Source organism: Pieris brassicae, chromosome 1 (assembly GCF_905147105.1).
Source record: "Pieris brassicae chromosome 1, ilPieBrab1.1, whole genome shotgun sequence".
Classification (NCBI taxonomy): Eukaryota; Metazoa; Arthropoda; class Insecta; order Lepidoptera; family Pieridae; genus Pieris; species Pieris brassicae.
This window is the reverse complement of record NC_059665.1, coordinates 11,279,896-11,304,002: the sequence shown is the minus strand read 5'-3', so window position 1 is coordinate 11,304,002 and position 24,107 is coordinate 11,279,896. Positions and strand designations below refer to the sequence as shown.

At 31.2% G+C, this 24,107-nt stretch overlaps 5 protein-coding genes and 1 non-coding gene across 8 annotated transcripts in view; 4 read left to right on the top strand and 2 right to left on the bottom strand.

Annotated features, from left to right (window-relative positions):
- The window catches only part of LOC123707881, a 53,869-nt gene extending 46,203 nt beyond the window's left edge, over positions 1-7,666 (top strand). For 2 of the 3 annotated variants that reach the window (XM_045658218.1, XM_045658219.1), the window contains exon 3: positions 4,384-7,666. In XM_045658218.1, the coding sequence (XP_045514174.1) occupies positions 4,384-7,536 (3,153 nt within the window). In that variant the 3' untranslated portion in view covers positions 7,537-7,666. Of the gene's footprint in view, positions 1-4,156; positions 4,288-4,383 lie in introns of those variants that run through there. The other variant, XM_045658220.1, reaches the window with a different exon arrangement.
- Trnak-cuu lies at positions 2,362-2,434 on the top strand. Its single transcript has one exon. It is a non-coding gene; the product is annotated as a tRNA-Lys (tRNA).
- Positions 7,667-9,223: 1,557 nt separating the features above from the next.
- LOC123707821 (uncharacterized protein C1orf131 homolog) lies at positions 9,224-11,239 on the bottom strand. Its single transcript, XM_045658174.1, has 3 exons — positions 10,205-11,239; positions 9,664-9,851; positions 9,224-9,298 (listed from the first exon to the last, which is right to left on the bottom strand). Exons 1-3 carry the CDS (start codon positions 10,464-10,466, stop codon positions 9,224-9,226), a joined length of 525 nt encoding a protein of 174 aa, XP_045514130.1. The 5' UTR covers positions 10,467-11,239.
- Positions 11,240-11,318: 79 nt separating this feature from the next.
- Positions 11,319-20,671, top strand: LOC123707801 (histone-lysine N-methyltransferase SMYD3). The gene is made up of 9 exons (XM_045658154.1): positions 11,319-11,802; positions 12,016-12,100; positions 12,642-12,801; positions 13,867-13,994; positions 15,084-15,260; positions 16,590-16,689; positions 17,470-17,892; positions 18,288-18,450; positions 20,043-20,671. The coding sequence occupies exons 1-9, from the start codon at positions 11,663-11,665 to the stop codon at positions 20,248-20,250; spliced, it is 1,584 nt and encodes a 527-aa protein (XP_045514110.1). The 5' UTR covers positions 11,319-11,662; the 3' UTR covers positions 20,251-20,671.
- On the bottom strand, positions 18,955-21,517 carry LOC123707810 (rRNA-processing protein UTP23 homolog). The gene is made up of 2 exons (XM_045658162.1): positions 21,346-21,517; positions 18,955-19,876 (listed from the first exon to the last, which is right to left on the bottom strand). The coding sequence occupies exon 2, from the start codon at positions 19,842-19,844 to the stop codon at positions 19,116-19,118; it is 729 nt and encodes a 242-aa protein (XP_045514118.1). The 5' UTR covers positions 19,845-19,876; positions 21,346-21,517; the 3' UTR covers positions 18,955-19,115.
- Positions 21,518-22,642: 1,125 nt separating this feature from the next.
- Positions 22,643-24,107, top strand: part of LOC123709431 (fizzy-related protein homolog) — a 65,152-nt gene continuing 63,687 nt past the window's right edge. Inside the window, exon 1 of the mRNA XM_045660782.1 lies at positions 22,643-23,176. Coding sequence (XP_045516738.1) covers positions 23,035-23,176 — 142 coding nt within the window. The 5' untranslated portion in view covers positions 22,643-23,034. The remainder of the gene's footprint in view (positions 23,177-24,107) is intronic.

The following is a 24,107-nucleotide window of genomic DNA, read 5'->3' as shown; positions in this document are numbered from 1 at the left end:
TTTTGCAGACCTACTTAAAACCCTTAAGCGCCACCAACAATCACTCTAGGCAGGGTAACAGCAGAGACTCATCCGATTAGTGTAATTACACTGTCTCAACTTCATCACAGCGTAAGTACAATTTGATAGAAATAAATAAAAGTCAGCATTTCAATTTATGAAGGGAATTATTGTGTAGTGTAGTTTTAACTAGACCTTAATTATATAATAAATTTATCTGCAAGAATATGGTACAAAAATGTTATGATGGTACAATCGTACGTTCGCATATTCTGCCACACATAGTGGAGTGCAATTCTGTCTTTAAGGAATTTTACATTATGAGTCATACCAATTAGTCAATTCCTATATTATTTGTATCGTTATCAAATTAATATTAATTATAATGTCAATAAATACATTTTTCAAAATTAATTTACAAATACATTATATAGAAATTATTATAAACCTTGATTGCCATACAAAAGGTGTTTTTCCTATAGAATTACAGATTAGTTTTTGGTACAGCTAATTTTTCCCCATGTCTACATATTTTTATTTTGTAAACGAATAAGAATATTATTGGTACCATATATCCAATCTAGGCTATCCTAGTACTAAGTTTCTCGTACCGGCATACCTAGCGAGTTTTACTTTTAGCATTGGTCACATAACCCACAAACCTGACCCACGATCCCTTTAGAATTCCTGGCTAAAGAAACAGCCTTCAAATGGCTTTCACAGCCAGTTGTGGAATGCGTATGTCTGCGGAAGGCTTTGAATGACCCTATTACTGAGATTTTTCTTTGACAAGAATGTTCACAGTAGCAACCGGCTTTATACGAGATCCGACTTCAATCTATAATTAGAACTGCATTTGTTTAATGGCGCGTGTCTACCGAATGCATATTTTACGGTACTAAACGTTGTAGTACCTTAGTTCGCAACTTTGAACAAAACAAAAACGATGTATGGTTGCTTAGCAACGCGTATTTGACTAATGCGACAACTGCGACAACAATATATACGTAACTCAGTCATGGATACCTTATTACACAAATTACCAGCAAATATTGAAGTTAATGTAACTAAAAAATGTTGAAAAATAATATAAAAACTCTGGTATTCTTTATGACTTTACCATTTCTCTTTTATATTGAACACTTTCGGACCCGACAGACGTTGTCCTGTCTTTACTATATTTTATGAATATTGATTTCGAATTGGTATAATTAACTAAAAATGCTTTATGATAAACAACATTCTTTGTAAGTTTTTCTGGCGCGTATAGTTGGTATTCTGACATATAACTAACTGGCCATATGAAAAACATAGATTTTCTACATTAATGTCACAAACAATTTGCGACTGTAATTATATTATATGTATTTTATCAATACAATAACTCCGATCGAAGCATTTGTTTTAAACGATATTCATTTTTATACGAATACTGATATACAAATAAACCGTATTATTTATTAAAAACCTCTTAAGACTTTGTATGTTTTGCATAAAAAGCCATTAATATTCTGTTTATATCCGAATTTTCTTTTAACGTTTCTTATATAAAGCGGGCTATTTATCCATCCTAATCTTTGAAACTAGAATACATATATATTGAGAGCGAAGTTAGTAGCAATATACGAATTTAGAAGCACAAATTACTGGTATGACGAGTTTTGTGATGATGTCGTAATGCAAGTTCAAACATGTGGATAGCTGTTCCATCGGGAAACTCAACGTTCAACATTCCTTTAACCTGATTTTTTTTAAAAAACCATATTATATAGAACGGCTTTACGGAATAGTTCCCTATAGTGAAGAGGAAATTTTTGAAGTTATACTTCTTTTGGGGCTTTTAGGGAAAAATTATGTTAAGTAATTTTTTTACGATGTCCATTTATTTAATAAGGTAGAAATTTTATTTTTGTGATGTTCAAATAAACTTTATTTTACTAGATAATGCGTTATAATAAAACTTTCTATGGATTAAATACCTTTTTTCTACTGCTAGTGTTGCTTTTTCTATAAACGTAGTTTTTGTTATCTTGTTACGCTAAAGAAACTTCTAACGCGTGTACATAAGTACACACACGTGTTTATTTTTAGTGTGGTTATAAGTAATAAAATAAAATAAAAATAATAGAATTTTTTAATATGACAAGCACACAAACAATAGGCAAACATACACGCAGAGATTTAAAAGAATGAAAAACTGATAATAATGAATTTTCCTTATTTATTTCAATTTAGTTCATATATTAGTTTTAAATAGAGTTCTAAAGTGTTTACGATACATCTACCTATCTCGTACTATAGGTTAGTACTGCAAATATTTTTCAATGACTACTGTTTGCTATTTCCGACAGCAGTGAATAAGCCCGGCTAGCTCAGTCGGTAGAGCATGAGACTCTTAATCTCAGGGTCGTGGGTTCGAGCCCCACGTTGGGCGTTTCATTTTTATTTTTTTATTTCAAATTAAAATGCATCTTAAATATATCTACATAAATCTTCGTTGCAAAACGATATTATTTATAACTCTCTTTCTCTTGTCTTATCGCTAAAATTGGATTGAATTTCATCCAAGAAACCCTAAACGCTATATAATTAAAATTATAGGCAAATCCAAAAAGATATTACTAATTTTTTATTTCAAATTTTATACTAAACATCCGAAAACTGCGGAAGATTAAGAAAAAATATTATTAAATAGATAAAAATAATTCAACCCATATCATTAGTGTTGCGTGTATTTATTTCAATAGACTCTAAATGTTTTCTACATGTATAATATGTATATAGCCTTACCCAAATGAGTTATCAAAACCATAAATTCGTGTATCATGGAAAGTGAAGAGAACAGGCCCAATATGCAAACCACTTTCTTTTTCATTTCGTGATTTCTTTACTCTCGTCGACGACAACAATCGTTCTGGGAATTATTTTAACAATATCTCTGTTTTTAGTTTACTAACACTTAATTACACTTACAAATGATACATGACAATTGATTGAACACCTGGAACATCTGAAGTGCAACCGGCGACCTTTGGTTCTTGGTTTTCAGAGTTTGGTGGGTTTTCTGTTTGATTTTTTCGAATGATAATCCCAATTTATCAACACTTATTAATTATCCCCAAAACCCTCGTTCTAAAGGCTCACCCCAGTCGAAACAGTCTCGACTTTATAGGCACTTAAAACTAGGAATAACTAGACTTCAAAAACATTATTTTTTGACACCACCACACAACACCGACAAATTAGATAGAACTTAGTCAAATAATTTTACAGATTTTTTCCTTGATCCTACGATATAAATAAATTATGTACGAACTCGTATCATAGGTTATATATTCATAATTTCTAAATATTTATAACTTAGAAGGCATTATAGTTTGACATTAAACGATTTCTTCTCGTCGGTCGGTCATTATATTTATTATTTGAAAGTATAATCATAAAGCAACAATCAAAATATAAAGGCTAAACAGTCATAAAATTACATAACTTTTGGGTTACGTGTACAAACAATGCAAAGTTTACTATTGAACGCTGACTCATCCGTTTTAAACCCATTTCTTTGTCAATAAACTAAATCTAATATACCATGAAATTTTAATCACATTGCTTAGCGGTTTAATCAATCTAGTTAAATAATATAACCTTCGTGTTTAAACGATTGTGCAGTGCTTTCAGCGTGCGATCTCCTTGAGGTCGAAAGTTTTAATTCCCAATGCATCAAGGGACATTCTGTCTATGTGTATAACTAGTACGGTGAAGGTAAACATCGTGAAAAACCGGCATGTTTCAGGCACAAAAAGACTGCGTGTGACAGAAGACTCTACTTGTCTATTAAGAAAAATGAAACAGCTACAGAAATCTGAATCAATCAATCCTTAGATAAAAACAAATATTAAAAAAATTGTTTAATAGTCACTATAATAATCAGGCTTGCACTTTATACATTGAATCTTTTAATAATTCAAATGATACGCTAATTTTACGGGTTATTTATAACATGCACGCCCAAAGCCAGGATTAACGGTTAGTCGCAAAATACACAACGAAGCAATTCCGCTTTCGATAACATTTCACGATGGCCCGTATTCGAATGACCTCCATATCGTACGTGGACTTTGATCATATAAACAATAACAACCTTTCATTTACCAAACAGCTCAATCAAACAGGGAACTTTATTCGCACAATACATGTACCACGGTTTTTACCAAAACGTGTGTCTCTTGTACTTGACATTTAATTATATTTCTACATTTAATTCTATTTTTACATTTTATTCTATATGTAAGTCTCTTGTAATATAACAGCGATTTTAATCGGGTTGACATTTATGTAAGTGTAACAGACGAATGAGAAATAATAATTGTTTTCATTTTTCAGATGGATAGCAGTTCTGAAGCAATGGAGTTGCGGCGGGAGCTGGACGCCGTTAAAAGTGCGTTGCAGCAGCAATCCGAGTCTGTTCTCAAACAACGACATCAGCTTGTCGAAGCGGGACAAGCGCTGGCGACGCAAGAGAAACAAGCCGTTCAAGAAAGAAGAATTAGACAAGACCAACTTGCCCTAGTGTTACGCTCGCTCGTCCTACTGGAATCCCGCCTCACAAGAGAACAGAAACAAATTCACGTATCGCTCAAGCAAAAAGATAAAATTATCAAATCACAGCAGGAAGAAATATTTAAACTTAAAGCACGCAAATCCTACTGCAGTAATTGTCAACAGCTGCTGGGGTTTACAAGCGAACAAACAAACATTGAAACTGATCCCGAATTTCAAAGCTTAGAAAGTACAGATTCCAGATTCCCAAATACATTTGTGAGAAGTAATAGTTATCGTGAACAAAAAACACCACCGGTTTTCCAAAAGAACACTAGATTAAGTAAGAGTTTTCAACTGCCTAAAAACGAAGTTGTATATTGCAATACTAGTTCCAGTGAAGAAGGCAACACGACAAGTGTTGGAAGTAAAGGAACTTTTATTAAAAATAAACAAGCTTTTGTTCGACGAGATGTATTTCGCAGGTCGAGAAAATATTCAAGTCGGAAAGGTAAACAGCAAGATAATATAAAAAATAATTATAATAATCAAACCAATAACAGTAGCAGTGCAGACGATTGCTTTGGTATGAGTTATCATGTAAATCGCGAAGATGACATCACCGCCAATCAAATAGCAAACGACATCAGAAAAGCTTCGCTTAAAATAGATCAACTTATCGGTGAAGCAGCTAAAAAAGAGCAGGAGAGTACATTTAGTGACTCAGAAAAAACTTATTCGACCAAAATTGAGAGATTACACGGCATCAAACGACAGGCGTCGGATGAGATAAAGGCTAATAGGCAAATATTCCTTAATAACGTTCTCAGCGAAGAAGTAGCTGAAAAGCCCTGGTATTGCAATGTTAGCGATCAAGAACAAGACATGGATTGTTTAGATCCTAGACTATTAAACACAAATTCTAAACCTGCTGATAATGTTTTGATACAAGGGCTTAGTAGTGGTATTATAAACGCAGAAATAATATCTGCAAAAAATGAAGTCCTTTGCAATAATTTAATTAAAAATGATAAATATAATACGCTATTTGATAGTGAAAATCACAACGTCGAGTCACATTCAAACAAAAATGAAAATACGCCTGAAACAAATGAAAATTGGTACGCCAGTACTAGCGATGCGGACGACACTCCGCCACATGAAATTTATAAAAACAACCCAGTTCTTGAATGCGTTAATCAGATTCTCCTCCAAAATTCCTTAGATGATAGTAGTAACGATAATTCTAAATCTAGTGAAGCGTCATCTCCAAGTCCGAAAGCTACAACTAAACGTGTTCAATTCTCTACATTAAATAGCATATCATACGACGATAAAATTAGACCTACTGGTAACAATACGCTGCCTAGAACAGACAGACGAGCGAATAAAATTGTTAAGTTCAGTTTAGAAACAGCATCTGAACATAGTTACGAGGTGCCGAATACTGCGCAAGGATTTCAATATGAGATACAAAGTCTTTACAGTAATGAATATGAACCAATTATAACAAAACCGACGGATGAAAAGTCTCTGCCAATACCCCCAAAACCATACAGCGACACTAAGTCATCTATTCCCAAAATACGGGGATCTATTGTGAAAAATATCGCAGCCAATATTGAGAGTCGTAATATCCAGAATACCGATCTTAAATCAGATACAAGGGGATCTATGAAGATATTTAACAAAAGAAAAGTACCACGAACTCCTCCTGCTCTGCCGCCTAAGCCGAAGAACTTATCGGCCAAATGGAAAGCTGAAAATACTGTCAAACCGCTGACAGAATCTTTAGACTCTGAAGCCGTTGCGGCTAATCAACGGGTTGCAGATGTTAAGAGAAACGTGACTAACGTGGTGACATCGAAGATCGTTGAACCCGACTACTGCTCCATTTCAGAGATAAATGTTCCAGTAGTCAATAACGGGAAGAGAGAGTTGCTTCTCACGCAGCCGACGGTTGAAATACACAATGAGCAATACCAGCACTCCATTCAACGCAGTGTCGCAAAGGTTGTGTCGCTGCCGAGAATTCAAAACAAAATCAGTGACAAGGACATACCTAAGCTTCCTCAAGTCACTGAAATCATAATTCCCGATGAGGATGAAAAGCCTAGTGAAGATTGCTTCCAACCAAACAGCTACTTAGCTGCCTTCAGCATACACGCTCTTCAGCCCAAAATAGATACACGTGGATCAATTCAAATGGGCAACACTGTGTCTTCGATACTCTCTGAAATAAACAAGGGTGTCAAGACGAGTGGCAAACAGATAAATCTAACGGAATTGGACAACCAATTCAATCACGCGTCAGAAAAAATTCAAACGACTCACCCCGAGCAACACAAAGCCGAATATTTTGACGAAATGGACAAGTTTGACTTGTCGCAAAATTTTGAAGAATTCAAAATAGACGAAGAGCTTGGGAGCATAGCCGCTGAAGAATACCGCATCAGCTCTGGAAGCAGCGACGGATCCATGTCTGACGTTGTCACTGAACATCATATCTGTGAACCTGAGAAAGAAAATGAATGTAACAGTGAAAAAGAAAAAAATGGATTTCACGAAAGCTACGACACTAAAAATCATTCAAAAAACGCCAAGCTTTCGAATAAACCTGATCTCCTTTCGAATATAGAAAATTTAGAGACTGAATCGGTTAGAAACTCAGACATCGAATCGAGTAACTCTTCAGGAAGTAACAGTGGTTCATACAACACGGTTAAATGTGAACCGAGGATGATTTTGACCAACCCTGAAGCCGTGAATAAATCTAAGGGGGCTTTTGACTTTTTCTTAGAGACATCTGGTCTTAGTTCTAAGTCTATATTTTCGCCTAGCAAGACTTATCTAGGCTTGAGGCCTCCGAGTGCCAATCACAAGAATGTACTTAAACCTAGGGATATAAAAATGCGCGTAAGAAACCCTATCGTAACGAATAAAATCAACGAAAAACCTATGACGACCGCTATAAAATATTTTGAACCGTATGTGTAAAAAGATATACTAATATCATATTTTATGTTATTTTAATTATTTATTGTAAAAATTGAACTTGCCTGCATAATATTAATGTATTTATGTCTATATTTTCGTGATGTAAATAATGAGCTATTTTAAATATACAATAAATGAAAACTGGTGTTTTATTTGAATATAATAAAAACAAAAATAAAATTTAAATTTTTTATTAATATTGTAACAAGACAAACTCAGTATTATATACTTAGTTATGTACACAATAATACACTGAAAAACAATAGTTAAACAAAAATATAAGTAGTCCCCAATAGCAGAGATATCAACAAATTAGTTTTGGTTCTTCAAATTTAAGAAACTTCTTTTTAACCTTTTTATAACATTCTTCAATCGCCTGTAATGTAAATGTTTTTTCTCAGCCATTTTCTCATTACAAATTTCATCCCTTTTGTCGGTAGTTTCGTATTGAAAATAATTTTTGCTTGAAAGGCTGATATCACTTTCTGATGAACCCAAATCACTCGTACAACGCGTTCTAGATATAGAAATATCACCAAAAGATTGTCTTCGTTTAGGCTTGTATTTTCTACGCACTGATCTTAAGTATTCTTCAGACGAAAACGTAGTTGTGGGCAGATCTATTTCGGCAGGAAGACACGTTCTAAAATCAGTGTAAGTATCTAAATCAATGGGTGTACCCCATTTACGATCTAATACACGAGATGCAACCGTCAAATGAAGGTGAAGATCCATTTTAAATGTGTATTAGACTGAGCTTCAAATACTTATTACACTGCTTGCACCAAAATCTGAATGGTAAATGATGCCATGCTCTCTAATGCTTGCCTATTTATTGCGTAAAGTTCGAAAGGGTTAATGCATAATTAATTGATTAACCCTTTAATTAGGGACTGATTACTCGATTATAAATTAGTAAATTAATTGTGCTGGTATGACAAACAGGTGATTAAATAATTTCGTAATTAAGTTGCAACTTAACAGGCCACATGTTTGTGCATAGCGCCTAAACATATTTAATAGCAACTGTGCAGCAGATGTCATATCTACTACAAGCGGAATAAGGCGTTATTAACATTAAATATTACTAGGACATTCTGATTACACCTCTGTACAAGAAAACAACATCTTTAATTTATAATCCTTTTTTCTTAGAAAATAAGTAATTATTAACTTTCCTTTTATCCTGCATTATCACCACATAAGACTTAAGACATGTAAAATTTAATATCATTATACTTTTAACATTTTGGTAAAAACCAAGGGTCAGCGACATCTATTGGCCGTATCTCTAACCATACTGCTGGTTTGTAGGCTTCAAATAGATAAGCCGCATATCAATTCTGTACGCAATTTTTTGATAATTATACTATCCTAAATTATAGTATTTACAAAACGCCTAGGACACTAATTTCAACTTTTACATATATTTCTGCATTATCTTAAACTAAATCATTTATAGTCATTAACAATCAATATTTTTTATAAACGCCTAAAGAAATATTTATTAATAAAAGTAACTTAATTAAACTATTTAAACTTAAAACTTGACTTTTAACAAGAATTTCGGTGTTTTACAAAGTAAATAGTAGTAACTTTTACTGAACCATTGCTTGTTCACATTATTGCTATAGTTAAGGGATAGGTGATTCTCAAAAAAAAGCAATACTTTTAAAGTTTTTTATTATTAAATCAATTTTTTACTCTTCTTTTTCTGGTTACCTTTATTTTTGTTATCTTTTTTTAAATCTTTCTTCTGCACCTGTAAAAAATTGCAACAAAATATTTAAGTTTTTTTATATAAATAAATAAACAATGTTATACATTCACCATCATATAACTTTTCTTAAGATACATGTTATCACAGGTTATATGGTAAATCATCTGTAACATTTCTAGAAACATTCTACCTTACTTATTACACTAAATCTTTAGAGTTATATTCTTTATAGATATTCAAAACATTATGTCCCCACAAAAAGGTGATTTGTATTGATACTTCTTCAAATTTTAAGTGAAAACTTAAAAGCTTTTTTAAAATTAGACATAAATAATAATTAAATAAACAAGCTTTTATAAGCCAACCAAACTATATTTTGTTTTGTAACATAACTCCATAATAATTACCTTTCCATAACTACTCAGTAAGTGTCCAACATCATTCTTTGAACCCTTTTTCTTCTTTTGCCCAACAGTTTTAAGGATACTCTTAGATTTCATTTGTTGCTTTTCCTCATTTTCTTTTAACTTTTCTTCTTTTCGTTTAGCCATTAACTCTTTATAATTTAAATAGGCCCGTTTTGGTGGCTTGGCACCTACAATAATTAATAAAAACATGGTAACTTAAGTAACACATACATAACACATGCTTAGACAGATTTCATAAAAGAAAAGTTAAAGATTCTTTTAGATAGTTAAAATTTTTAAAAAAAGGGACAAACATTAGGTGATTATAATTAGAACAAAAACACTAATTCATAAATACAATTTCACTGAGCACACACATTATACATAATATGTATAATGCTATTTATAAAAGTAGAGACATTACACAAAATTTAAATCTAAAAGAATTAAACCAACCCAATTATATGCAGCAGCAGTTAAGTATGTGATAATATAGATTACATAGTAAATATAGTTTTACTATTAAGCAAATTCATCTTACCTAAACTTACAGCTAAGGCTATTTTGGCTTCTTGTTTCTTTGTAGAATCGAATCCTGACATACCAAATTTAACAATTTCATGACGAATTTTCTTCAGATCTACTTCTTTCTTTTGCGAATCTGTGCTTCGTAAATCATGTATTTTTTTATCGTCTGATAAACATTCCTTTTTCTTAGGTTTATGAGCTTCAAACTTAACAACTTTGAAGTTTTTTTCGGCATTATTTAAGGCTAAAGCAGCTTTTGTTAATACTAAAGACATGGTTTATACAAGTTATTTAAATAATAATTCTTCTTTAACAAGTAAAAATAATATTGCCTTTTAGGTTATTTAGATTTTTATAGATGACACTTGACAGTAGCAAATGATAACAACGACCTTGCAGATTACAGAACTACAGTTTAATAATTATCATTTTTGTTCTACTTTAACTAAGAATCAGTAACGAGACTTAGCACATTGTCTGATTCTAGTACCTTTAAATAATTTAATTTTGACCTATATAGGTCAACGTAAGACTCACGATAAGTCTCGTTTCTCAAGCTCTCCTCATTTTAAACAGTTGAACAATGAGTCATAATCTGTGTCTGGACTATATCATACTTGTAATACTACCCTTACCTTATGTTTCATTTGTATGTCATCCATAATCAATAAAACATGCATGCCTTCTTTTTTTAAATGCCCCGTTTCTTCTAGCCATTTAGTGATGACAAGCCTTTACATTTCCATTACGTCACATTAGAATTCCTATTACGTAACTGTCCCATTATTTTGAAGACTAAAAAGTGACTTAATGGACTAAATTAGGCAAATTCCATTGAAATAAATAGGATTTCATGTATTAATTTGTATTATAATGAAAGATTAGTGCTTCTACTATAAGATTTAGGTTATATTACACATAGTTTTAGAACAGCTATATAGTGACGTAACTGACCATTTAATGCATACTTCATTATTGTCCGATATCTTTATTTAATTTACTAAAAAACTTAACAGTTATATTTAACAATATTTATTTTATCAAATAACGTAAATTTAACGCAAAATATGAATACAGACTTTTTGTTAGTCCATCCACTACACAAGAAATCTAAGGCAGTAACTAGTATACTAATAAGTAATCTGTCAAAGTCGATATTCGAATGAATTCCGTCTAACTTCAAAGTTCAAGATTCAAATGCTAGCCTACTGCCTAGCCTAGTCTCTTATCCATTGAAAGTGTAAAGTTTTTTTATTATTTTTGTATTCGAAGTAATTACGTATGCTGTTACGTACATTCTAAAAATAATATAAGACATATCGTTTACCTAATTTTAGAACAGCAGGTAGAGAAACTGATTTTATCGTACAAACTTCGTAACTTTTAACATTTAGGGCAAGTAGAGGTACTGCTCGACTTTATTTTTATTGTTTCGTATCGTCCTACCTCTAAGAAAAGAGAAAAATAAATAATGATAGAACAAACAATTAATACATTCAAAAACACTGATAGTTCAGTTAAAGCGGGAGATTTAATTTTAACAGAAGAACCTTTCGCTTACACACTTTCCTCAAAAGAAACTGGAAATAGATGTGACTATTGTCTCCAAAAGTAAGTAACTAAATTTATATTTTACCTTCTTCTAAAGTATTAAAATTAAATTAATGTTTTTTTTAAAGATACCACATGCTGACACTACATTTAAAATGTTTTAAATTAATAACATAATATAAAACATTACTATAAAATATATTAAAAATCTATTTATAATACACAGACATTTGATATATATTTAAATATAATTATTATTTCTTTATATAAAAGGTGCAAAGTTCGGAAGTGTTCAGGTTGTCAATTTGTACATTATTGTGGGAAAAGTTGCCAAAGAGCAGCATGGGATGATCATAAGGTATTTATTATCATATTTACATTAATTAAGTTACTAGACCTGCTAAGACAATTTGATAATATAAGAATTTTACCCTAGATAATAAAAATCATTATTATACTATAATTTAAGATGTAAGTCTGCTAATTTAAAGTTGTATTAAGTCCTATAAGACCCCATGCGGCATAGGCCAGACATAATTATTTATCTGTATTTTGATTTAAAGGTAAGTAGATAATTAGTGTTTTATTTTATATGGCATCTTTAATTGCCTGGAGATTGTATAATGTGCATTTTCCTTGATTTTTATTTCAAATCTGAAACTACTTTGACTAACACTTCTTGTATTTATTAAAGCTTATCATTTTATAATATTTCTGTCTTAGTAATAAAAAATTCTGAGCTTATTATATATTATATTCAAACAATATCAAATCAAAAAATCAATATGAAACAAAATGAAAAATACTTTACAAAAAAATGGTCTTGCTCCTGATGATGATACCTTTCAATTCATACCAATAATAAAATTTCTCCTAATTATACTGAATAAATATTTCAGTGGGAGTGTGCTAACTTAAAAAAAGTGGCACCAAAAGTAATTCCTGATGCAGCCAGAATGCTAGTTAAGATAATAAATAGACTAAAACGCGGAGACGGAACCTCATACAAAGTATTTTATACACAGACATCATTTAGGATGTGGAAGGACCTTATGTCACGTAAGTTAACTATTTTAAATTTTTAATAAATAATATCTTGATTTGATTGGTCCGTTCAAAGGTTGATTATATAAAAATAATATATTACTATTGATCCTGTCATGTAGTGCCTTAGTCTTGATAGAAATATACTCTAGATTTAATAAACCCTAATATAGTTATGGTTGTGAAGTAACATGACATCTACAAATGAGACACAACTTACAATGATATTGGAATTAAACCTCATTCCTAAACTTCCAGAAATAATTATAAAAACGTGATAACTCTTCAAAATAACAAAAGACTACACAAAAAGGACTATAACACCAAAGTTGAACATAAATTATACAAGCTTGCCTTTGCATGATTTTTATAATTTCAGACTTCTTCCTTGAGCTACTAAAGCCCTCAAACTAATCCAATTTCACAGACTGTGCTTAGTTCAAACAAAACAAATATAAATTAAGATTTGGCTTAAACATAAGATTCTGAGGGTAATATTTCATATTTAGTATTATTATTTCAGTTTGATATTAGTATTTCAAGTCAAGACAGTCGAGTCAGAATCTTAACATTATTAAGCATACCACTGTCATTCAGTCATGTACTTTGAAGTTAATTCTTATATTGAATGCTTCTCAGTCGTAGTCTTCATTGACGAAGGTCGTGTAAGGGGCCAATCTCCACTTTGTTCGCTTAGCTTAGCTGTTATGAGAAGACCTGTGATAATCGTGACTTGGTCACACCAACGGGTCGCCGATATGCCCTGTGGCCTTTTGCCTTCCGCCTTGCCGACGACAACCACCTTGTCCAGGTTATCTGGTTCTGGACGGCGGATATGACCAATTTTGAATAATAGAAAACTCATTACTATTATAAAAATTATCAGAACATTATACCACATACCAGTAATAACACCTAAACCTTGCGACCCTTGTAAATTCAGTCCGTACAAAGTTTGTCCGCGCTTTCTACGCCTTGCGACCGCTTTCTACGCCTCCTCCAAAATCCTTTAAACATTCCAACTTAATTATTTGGTTTAAGAAATTTAATTTTTTTGTCTTACCCACATGATTTTTACAGATTATTCCGATTTGAAAAAAGACAAGAAACGAATGGAGCATTTCACGTCACTTTGTGGTGTACTTTATGATTTCTTGAGCGATATATCGTTACCTAACACAGTGGATCTCATGGGATTATATGGTAGAGTAAGTTATTTTTGTTTATCAATGTAGAATTTCCAATGAAGAACCGGTACTTACGTATTAACGCCACCGCGGCAAAAATGCTGTTATTTATTGTTTGGTTAGGCTAGGTTAGTATATTAATATTTTATTTAAATAACTATTTCCGGTGCGTGAAAGTGGTTAGGGGTTATTATTCTAAAACTTTAAAATACCGCGGTGGCGTTGATACGTAAGTACCGAAGAACCTTGTAAAGTTAAGTAAGTAAGAGTAAGGAACTCACTGTGGTAGTACGAATCTTAACAAAGACCAAAGGTTATTATTGATTCCCTCATTTTAAAGAGTCTGCTAATTAGTACATAAAAGTGAACGACTTTCTCATTCTTTACACGATCTGAATATCGTTATTTCTTATAAGTAAAGTTTCCTAGGGTCTGATAAAAATGGAGATGGATCCGAATCTTTCTTCCATATTAAAAGGCCGGCAATGCACTAGCGAACCCTCTGGCATTGAGAGTGTCCATTGACGGCGGTATCACTTAACATCAGATGAGCCTCCTGCCCGTTTTATAAAGTATATGATTTACAGTTACTTTTATTAAGTATGATTGATCAGAATTAATTTTTTCACCAAGTCAGGCATCGGCACAAGTTTTTTGATGGGACAGAAGCGAATCAAAGCCGTCAAAATATTCGTGTTTATTTTTTAATAACTGCCACAAAATCTTTATCAAATAAAATTACATATACTAAATTATTTTGGTTTTTTTCACTATGTATTACATTGATTGGAATATCGTTGACGTTTTAGCTGATCATCATTCGACCACGAGATGAATTGTATTCATTTCTTCCACTCTCTATAATCTCTTATTATATTTTTTTTTCAATAAGGAAACATCAGTCACGCTAGAACGCACCAAGAGGGTCTTGAGTATCTGTATCTGTTTCGTGATTATTTTTTATAAGGCAAGTCGGTGTATTCTCCCAATTTTTTTGCTCCGTACGAGCGATTTTAGGTAGAATCGATTGCACGACCTCAGGATTTAGAGTCACACTCAAACCAAAGGCCGACACTGGTTTAATTTTGAAATGCCATTTAAATATTGTAGATGATAATAAACAGCTTCACAATATTAGACATGGACATGAATTCCATCGGATCTGGTGTTTACATCGCTGCTTCAATTATAGACCATAGTTGTAATCCCAACGCAGTCGCCACTTTTGATGGAAAGAAGATTATCGTTAGGGCTATTGTGGATATGCCCAAGTTCGATTGGAAAAAGGTAATTTGGAGTGTTTTTACGAAGTATAAATATATTTTCTAATCTAATCAATAAATGTTTACAGCAAAGTGTATGAACTATCAATATTAACTCGATAAACTCAGGATCTGTTATTATGGTCTTTACTAATAGTTATGATTTCCGATTTAAAACGCTATCGCTGAAATAAAAATATATTGTCTATTGTTAAAGTTAAAATCTTGCTACTTTTAATTGAAAGCCAAGCAGGCGAAATCTAGTAAGAATAATAAATAATATTGTCTAGTTCATTAAAAGTTCTCTATTTGATCCCTGTCGACGCTCTTGATATAGAAGTTTATATTACAAAACGTATGTTTATAAACAAGTTTACCAGTAATAAACTAACCTTACATTGTCTGATTAGTACAAATTCTAATGGCCTTTACATCTGAATTTAATTATTTATAATTCGACGATTCGAGAACTGTTCAGCTCTGATCAGCGATTTTTTTATTCTGGACTACCAAAATACATGTATAAATCATTAAGATGGAATTATTACACTTAGGTATAAAATATTACAATTTCAGTAAGTGTTTAAATTCTGAGATTCTTATTATATGAATCAAGATACAAAAAAAGTTCGTGCGTACAAAGTACACATGTCCGAAATGAAACTTCTTTGTAAATTAAAAATTACTAAAGTAAAAGCCCCAATAGATGATCATGTACCATATGATCATATGATCACTCTATATATTTGTATATCTATATTCACACTGTTTACACACTGTATACGTGCTAATGATAATATAAATAAATAAAAAATCTGCGACAGAATTGCCGTCTAAAGTTTCTAATACTAACTACTAAACGAATACATCAACCAATAGCGTGTATTTTCCCTCGATCTCTCAATCTTTCTCACTATAGCTCTCTCCCACCTCTCGCTGTATGGCTATTTGCTACCTGCATGCTACCTTCGCCCTTTCTCACTCTCTCAATCTCAATCGCTCTCTTCCTTTTCTTCGACAAAAAGGTAGCACATTTTCGTGATGCTAATATTATTATTATTGCGTTTTATGGGTAAAAAAATTCAAAAATTATAATTCAAATTGTTGAATGTTATATAAATGAGACGGTACAAAATGGTAAATTAAAGAAATATATAATCATATCGAAAGATAATGCCACCTCAATTTGAGAGATTATTTTTGACATTAAAATATTGCCATATCGAAGGCATGTCTAACACTCGAAATGTCGTCATTTATATCTGTTAAATAAGTATTCAAAGCATAAACAGTTCGTGAATTGTTGGAAATGAATATTTGAATAAATGCTGTAAATGTAAGTTTTCTTTTTCAGATCAGGATATCATATATAGATCTAATGAAGACACCACTTGATCGACAGAAAGAGCTCTTGCAGAATTACTATTTTGTTTGCCAGTGCGAGAAGTGTTTGAGTGAGTCTTGATATATTGGCTGAGATTTCATTTAGACATTCCATTCATAGTTATAAATGGTCACATGGTTGTGGTGCCCCAAAGCTCTTAAGGGGTGTTTAAAGGGCTACTTTATACATTTTCTTTCTTAAAAATTCGATTTTATTTAACTTATATTGAGCCTAGAACCCAACAAACAAAATAAACTCCAAGATCGAAATTATAGTAGGACAGAGCACCACTGCTTCGATATTTTGACTGACTTAAAAAAACATGTAGAACGTTATTTTTATATTTACTATTAAATATAATGCCATTGAATACTATTTGATTTAATTAATTAAGTACATTGTACTGTGTGTGTGTTATAGGAAACACGTTGTAGGAGAATTCTCGCATAACGCTTGTATTACCCCATATAACTCGTTACTTACTATGGGTACTACTGGGTTTAAATATAATCGAATATTAAGAAAAAACAATGTTATGAGCGAAATAAATGCGTACAAATCATTGTTACAGTAGTCAGAAATATAACGCGTGAAATCCCCGCATTATATGGGAAAATATCCACGTTATACGAGGGTCTGAAATCGCGTAATATGAAAATCAGATATAAGAGTTTTTTAATGTATGTAATTGGAGGCAAACAGGCAGGAGGCTCACCTGATGTTAAGTAATACCGCCGCCCATAGACACAAATAGAGTTCTTTATAACTACACTCTGACCGTTAACTTAGCAATAGTAAGTATGTATGTCAATTTATGTCCATATATGTATCGTCACCAAAATGTTTCCAGATATCGAGCAGTTAAAGTACGTTCACGCAGCAAAATGTTTGAAAAAAGAATGTGATAATCCCGTTAACGTACATTGGCAGAAAAACTGTAAATTAGTTATCGTTGAAAAATGTGAGAGAATCAGAAGAATTCACGAAAGTATTATAAATGGTGAAAATAATTATGACGAAGAACTTGAAGATATCGATGGTGATATTCAAAATGGCGATGACAATACTATCGAGAACGGTGTTGCCAGTAATATTGAAAATAGTGTTAACGAAAGTGGCGGTGAAATAATTTGTGATGATAAAAACGTTAATGAAAATGTGATGTGTTCAAAATGTGGTACAAAATATCCAGATGAAAGTATAGGAGTTTTTAAAGAAGCAATGAGTTGCTCAGAAATGATTTTATTGGATATGAAGAACTCAAGTGTGGCTTGTATCCTTTTAAATATATTTATTTTACATATTTCAAATAATTATATATAACTAATACAAATATATATAATACCTGTTATATATTTGAATGTTGCCATAAAATTGCATTATCTGTTTATACATTCTATTCAGTCTTTAGCAGTGAACGAATTCTCTAGTTATTAACAACAGACTGCTAACAGAATCTAAAACCTAAGAAAATAAATATCTTATGCACTTTCAAAAACTGTCAGTGTTTATGTATATTGTCAAAATGATGCCAGCTGATACTTTTTCTATGTTAAGAAAAATGACAACTTTTTTGTTTACGAGTTGAGATTAAATCAGTGATGTTTGAGTGAAGTGATTCAAAATATTTGAATATGTCAACTCAATAATAACCTAATCCTTAATCAGACGTGGAAGTATGTAAATGCTGCATTGAGAAACAAAAGGGAGTGCTACATCCATTGAATGTGTTTTACGCTCAAATATTAGAGCAATCCTTTGATGCGTTCGTAAATGTACAATTGTGGCAGAAGGCGTGCGTATACGCAGAGGCATTGTTGCCATGTTTTAGGTATCACCGACCAGTATCACATTTAATTACGCTTTTGACAGTCTAGATGTACTAATAATATAAAACGTAATAAACCATCGTAATATTGTAAGAAATATCGCGATTTCAATTGGTATTTAAATTAATTACTTAACTCAATTAGAACTTATTAGAAGATTTTTTATAGACTAACTGTAAAGCAAATATTTTTGTTAAATTGTTTGCATTCAAAAATTCGGTCACACTTATGAACGCCAAAAACAGATATGTATATAAAATGCTTCTAATTTTACATTTACTGCCAGTTCTCAAATCAAGGGCGTAGAACGGAAGAGAAGAACTGGCAATAAACTCTCCGCCAGTCTTTTTAATCACCAAGTTTTTATTTTTCACAATGTAAGGAGCTGCAACCATTACACCATGTTCCACATGATATCTTAAGAAATGAATAATATTAAAATAAATAAAAAACAAATATTTGTCCTCTATCAGCAGGAGGATGGTGAAATAGGAGCAAGCACTTACATTCTCTGGGGAACAACATATTTAATTCAGGCATCCATACTATTTCACAGTATGGATAAATTTGTAAATTGTTTGGGTTATTACGTTGCTTGCTAGTTATATTAGATTTATAAAAAAAAAGTATTTGGTTAAAAAATTAAAATATATATATATTGAATAGGTTAGGATTTTGACGTAATTACAACTTGTTGTTTATTCTTTTTTCGTTTCCTGACTTTTCCTTCTTTAATATTTTGTTTAACATTGTTCTTTCTCTTTTTCTTCTTGCATGACAAAGGATTTGGGTTATGTGGTTTTTTTGCTACTACTTTCTTTACTTCTGGAGCACTTTCAATACCGAGAGTCCTCTTCATTTTTTCTAAGGCTTCAGTTTGACTTACGCTTATCAATCTACTGGAGTCTCCAGAATACAGCTGATATGCTTTGCTATAACTTTCTGATGAAGGTTTCAACAATGTCGGAGACTTATTATGTAGGTAAATAAGTGGTACTCCAGGCTTGCGTTTTATACGTTGTTGCAAATCACGATCCTGGGTGGCAACTATATAATGCTTATCGTTAGCATCAGCAATCATGGATAAAATACATTCAGAACCACTTTTCTGTTCCTTATGACCACATTCGTGGATTCCAAACTGTTTTATAATCGCGAGAGCACCTTGTGTCTTCTTTGCAACTTTCTCAGTTTCTATAATTATACATCTTGTAGTTAAAAATTTTATATTTCCATCAAGGTACTTAGGGAGCTGGTCTCGTATGTTAATGTGTTGTTGAAAGGCTGCAAAACAGAATGTTCCATCCATCATGACTTGATAAGGTTGGCGGAAGGCATAGTTGTTGTAGTAGAATTTCAAATATTTCTGGGCTTTCTTATACCTTGCTAATTTCATGGTTGGACTTTAAGGTTTAAAATATTTCATACCTGAAACATAAAAAATATGTAATTGTGATAATAATTTTTAAAGTGTATTTAAAAATATACTTAATTTACACAAAATGTGGGGTAATATTTCATATCATGACATATAATATTAAACCTTGTATTATAATCTTTGGACATTATCTCTGAAATTTTGTCCTGTTTTCAGGTTTTATTATGGACCCCTTCATCCTCTTCTGGGCTTACTACACTTAAAATATGGAAAGATACTGCTCTACAAAATGGACTTAAAGAAAGCAGTCCAACAGTTAAAAAGTGCAGAAAAAATATTAAAAATAACACATGGGGACACACATCCATTGTACAAAGAGCAGTTAATGCCCCTGTTACACCAAGCTTTTATAGAAAATTCATAGTGAACAATTGTATATTTTTTACATTTAGATGATTAGAATTATTTTTGGTGATAAATAGTAAAAATTGCCTAAAAAACACCTTCTAATATACATTTTCCTTACTGGAAACAGAGAAAGCTATATCTTAGTAGCAACAATACAGATATTTTGTTCTAAAGTTTTAAGCATTTTGTAATATTTTTTAGCTATATATATTATTTTTCCAGAGAAAAGGTTTTTTAAACAGTCCTATTACTTCTGTGTTCATAGAATGCCAGTATTTGTTGAAATATATTTTATGGTGTTATCTTTTATCCTAAGGATTATAGCACCATTATGTACTAATCAGTATACTGCATAGTGGTCAATTCTAATGTTGAAATGGGCTTATAGTTTATTTATAAAATTTGTGGCTGTGTGTAATAAACCATTATTAATAGAACTTTTCTAGTGTTTTTTTTGTGAAATAACCTTATGATATTTTTGAAATTAATTTATGTAAGAACAGGGGGAAAACAGGCAAGAGCTTCATCTGCTGTTAAGTCATAAGTAATAAAGGATGGATAAATGCTAGAGGGCGTGCAAGTGAGTTGCCAGCATTTTAAGAATTGGTATGTTCATTTCTTGAAAGATAGGGTCCTTCATTTTCCCTCTACATAGAAATTTGTGGTATAATCAAAAACAAGTTTAAAATTAGTCATCCCAGGTATTAGTATAGTAGTAGCATCCCTTTTTAACAAAAATGGGTTGCACATGACATGAAGTATAGTGAAACCTTAAGATGGTACATTCATCATAGGTATTATTTAATTCTCAAGCATTGTGAATTATTAAGACATAATTTCAAATGATGTCAAGGCTCTTAGTTCGGGTAATGCTAAAATTACTGTATATTTTCTGACACAGTTCTTATGCACATGTAACGAAAAGCACTTAGATCCCCAGTATTAAATACTTGTACTTCTCTTAAATATAACATGTATAACTTGCCACCATTCAGTTTTTTAAGACTAAAGGCTTTAAAGGGACTAACACCCTAAGGTGCTCCACTATTACAATCGTTAAAAAAAATTACGATATAACTGCTACTACTTTGAGGGTTAAAAAGCAACATACCTTATTGATGTTAAAATGTACTTCTGGTATAAATTACTTCTTTAAATAAGTAAATACATAAAATACCCAAGTAGAAGTTCCGAATCAATCAATATGCACTAATTCTTAGCAATAATTAAATCACTTATAATTATTAACTACGCTCAATTCCAATAATGATAAAATAACAGAGAAAAATAATAAATGAATGCTTAGTTTTTTAGGCAGATTATAAACTATAAAGTTGACTGAAGGTGGTAGAAATCAAGCGCAGATGTATCCAAAGACAAAAATGTTATCTGTGGTCTATCTGAATAATAAAGGTAAGGTCCAAAAATGGCTAAAAAGACGAAAACAAAGTTTAAAGCATATGATCGATAAAAAAGTGATTGCCGTGAATGACATAGTGCAGAGTTAAGAATTAAGTTTTTGTGTGAAATAAAATAAAATTGTGTGGATTTAAAATAATCGTATACTGTACTGGAACTGCATTTAAAACCCGTGAACTATACAAATGATAGACCAATTTTTTAAATTCATTTATTGACAATGAGCAATTAGAAGATTCGATAAGAAAATCCTAACCATCCTGGTACACATCATTATTTAAGTGAATGCTTATAATATTTTTTTTTGTCTTTATGTGTTAATTCTTCTTCAAAATTGTACGAACAATAAATAAAATCCTTAAGAATTTTTAATAAACGAATGTTAACATATTAGATTCTATTTTATCATAATTTTACGATCTTAGTTTCTAACTTTGATGTTGTGTCGTATTTTGTCATAAATAATAATATATTTCTGAAATAGTTTTAATTAAGCAAATTATTTAATTAAAATACTCTTTTTAATTACGTCTTATTTCCCTTGTCCTTATTAGTCTGATTAAGACAACCTACTTACCCTATATCTATAATTTAACATTTAACTGTTTTACATCTACTGTAAACGTTTTAAAGACATTTTATGATAAGCAATTATTGTATCAAAAAATAACTGTCCAATATTTTGTTTCGAGAAATAATATTGAAAAAGGGCGATGCTAACCTGGAAGGTAATAACTACCAATTTATGTAAAATAAATAATAGCATGGTTTGATCTCTTAATGATGCATAAATTAAATAAAGGATTAATATATGGCAATTTTAGCTCGGTTTTAATTTCATTATGGCTAAGGTATATATTCTGTAGGAGTATTATCTGTAAAAAAAATATATCGATACAGAATAACACGACAAATAAATAACCGTTTGATTTCAAAATGTATTCTTTAGAAAATGGCAACTTTAACTTCTGACTTTTCAATTCCGTCAATATTGAAATTCGTTTCGATTTTTTACGTGCAACAAATCCAAATTGAAAGATTTTGAGTTATAAATTTTAAAATAGCGAATACAAATTCAGGTATTAAAAGTGGAATTGAAATATTTTACTGTACATTATACATTGTAGTAAATACCCAGTCTAAAGTTTTGGTACCAATGACCAATCATGTCAAATGCATTCATATGGTGGTGAGCAGTCGAGAGACTCAGTAGTCTTCTCGCTGCGTATAACATTACTTCAAAACGTTAAGCGCACCAGTGCGGTACTGCACGATAATAATATCATGATCGAATGATAACCTAGTTTCATGAAAAGATTCTAGACGCAATCTTCCTATATATCGCCGCGAATTTTAAGAAGACTTTAGTGAAAGACTTAAAATGTTTAGTAAATTATATGAAAAAAGACTTCAGCAGCAGTGCAGTCCTGTGAGTAGGAACCAGTATGTGCTGGCCCGGCCAGAACCTATGGACAGATTTATTCCATGCAGATTGGATAATAATTGGCAGACAAGTTTTCAAGGTAAGGCCTGAATTCCAGGAGAAATAATTTATTGTTTGTTAAAATACTTATATTTTCTTGAGGTGTGTTTACTCGGAAATCTATAAAAAAATAGTGAATTATTTTAATTTATTATAGAATCTTATGTCTAAAAACAAAGATTTTCATAGAAATGTTCAAATGTACTATCACTTCAATCACATGCTGTTATTTTCTCACTATCTGTCCATAAATAATATTAAATTTAAACATATTAATTCAATATACTTTTGATCATGATAAGGGGTTTGGTGTAATGTGGGATGTAGGGGTTAATCCTTTATGTTCATTTTGTTGGTTTTAAGACATTTCTGATATTCATCATTGAATTAAAATTATTTATATATTCATATAATTTCCTACTATCCTCTATTCTATCTAACTTCAGAAAAACCAGTTTTAAATATGAATTTCAGTGTAATATTAATAATTTCAAAATTATAAACCATTTTGCTTTTTGCTTATAAAACCATTTATTCAAGTATAAATATTTTATGTAAACTAATGAACACTGCATTAATAAAATTAACTAAGAATGTTATTGTTGTTTTTCATATTAATTTATCAACTTGATATCATATCTATCTAATAAATATATTATCTGTTTTGATTTGAAGTAATTAGTTACTTCTATACATATATTACAGTTTTATATATTAGTCATAGATATTTCTTAAATTTATTGTCTTTTGAATCAAGTAGATTCAGTACCATTGTATCTTGAGAGTTTTACTTGAATTTGTCTTTAGGTTATTCAGAGTATACTTATTGTGTATTACCAAAATTGATATTATTCAATGTAATGCATATATGTGTTCACAGGTATATTGTGGTTCTTAGCCAAGTATAAATTTTAACTAATAACTTAATAGCTTTGTTTTTATAAAAAAAATTACTGCAAGCAAATCTCTGC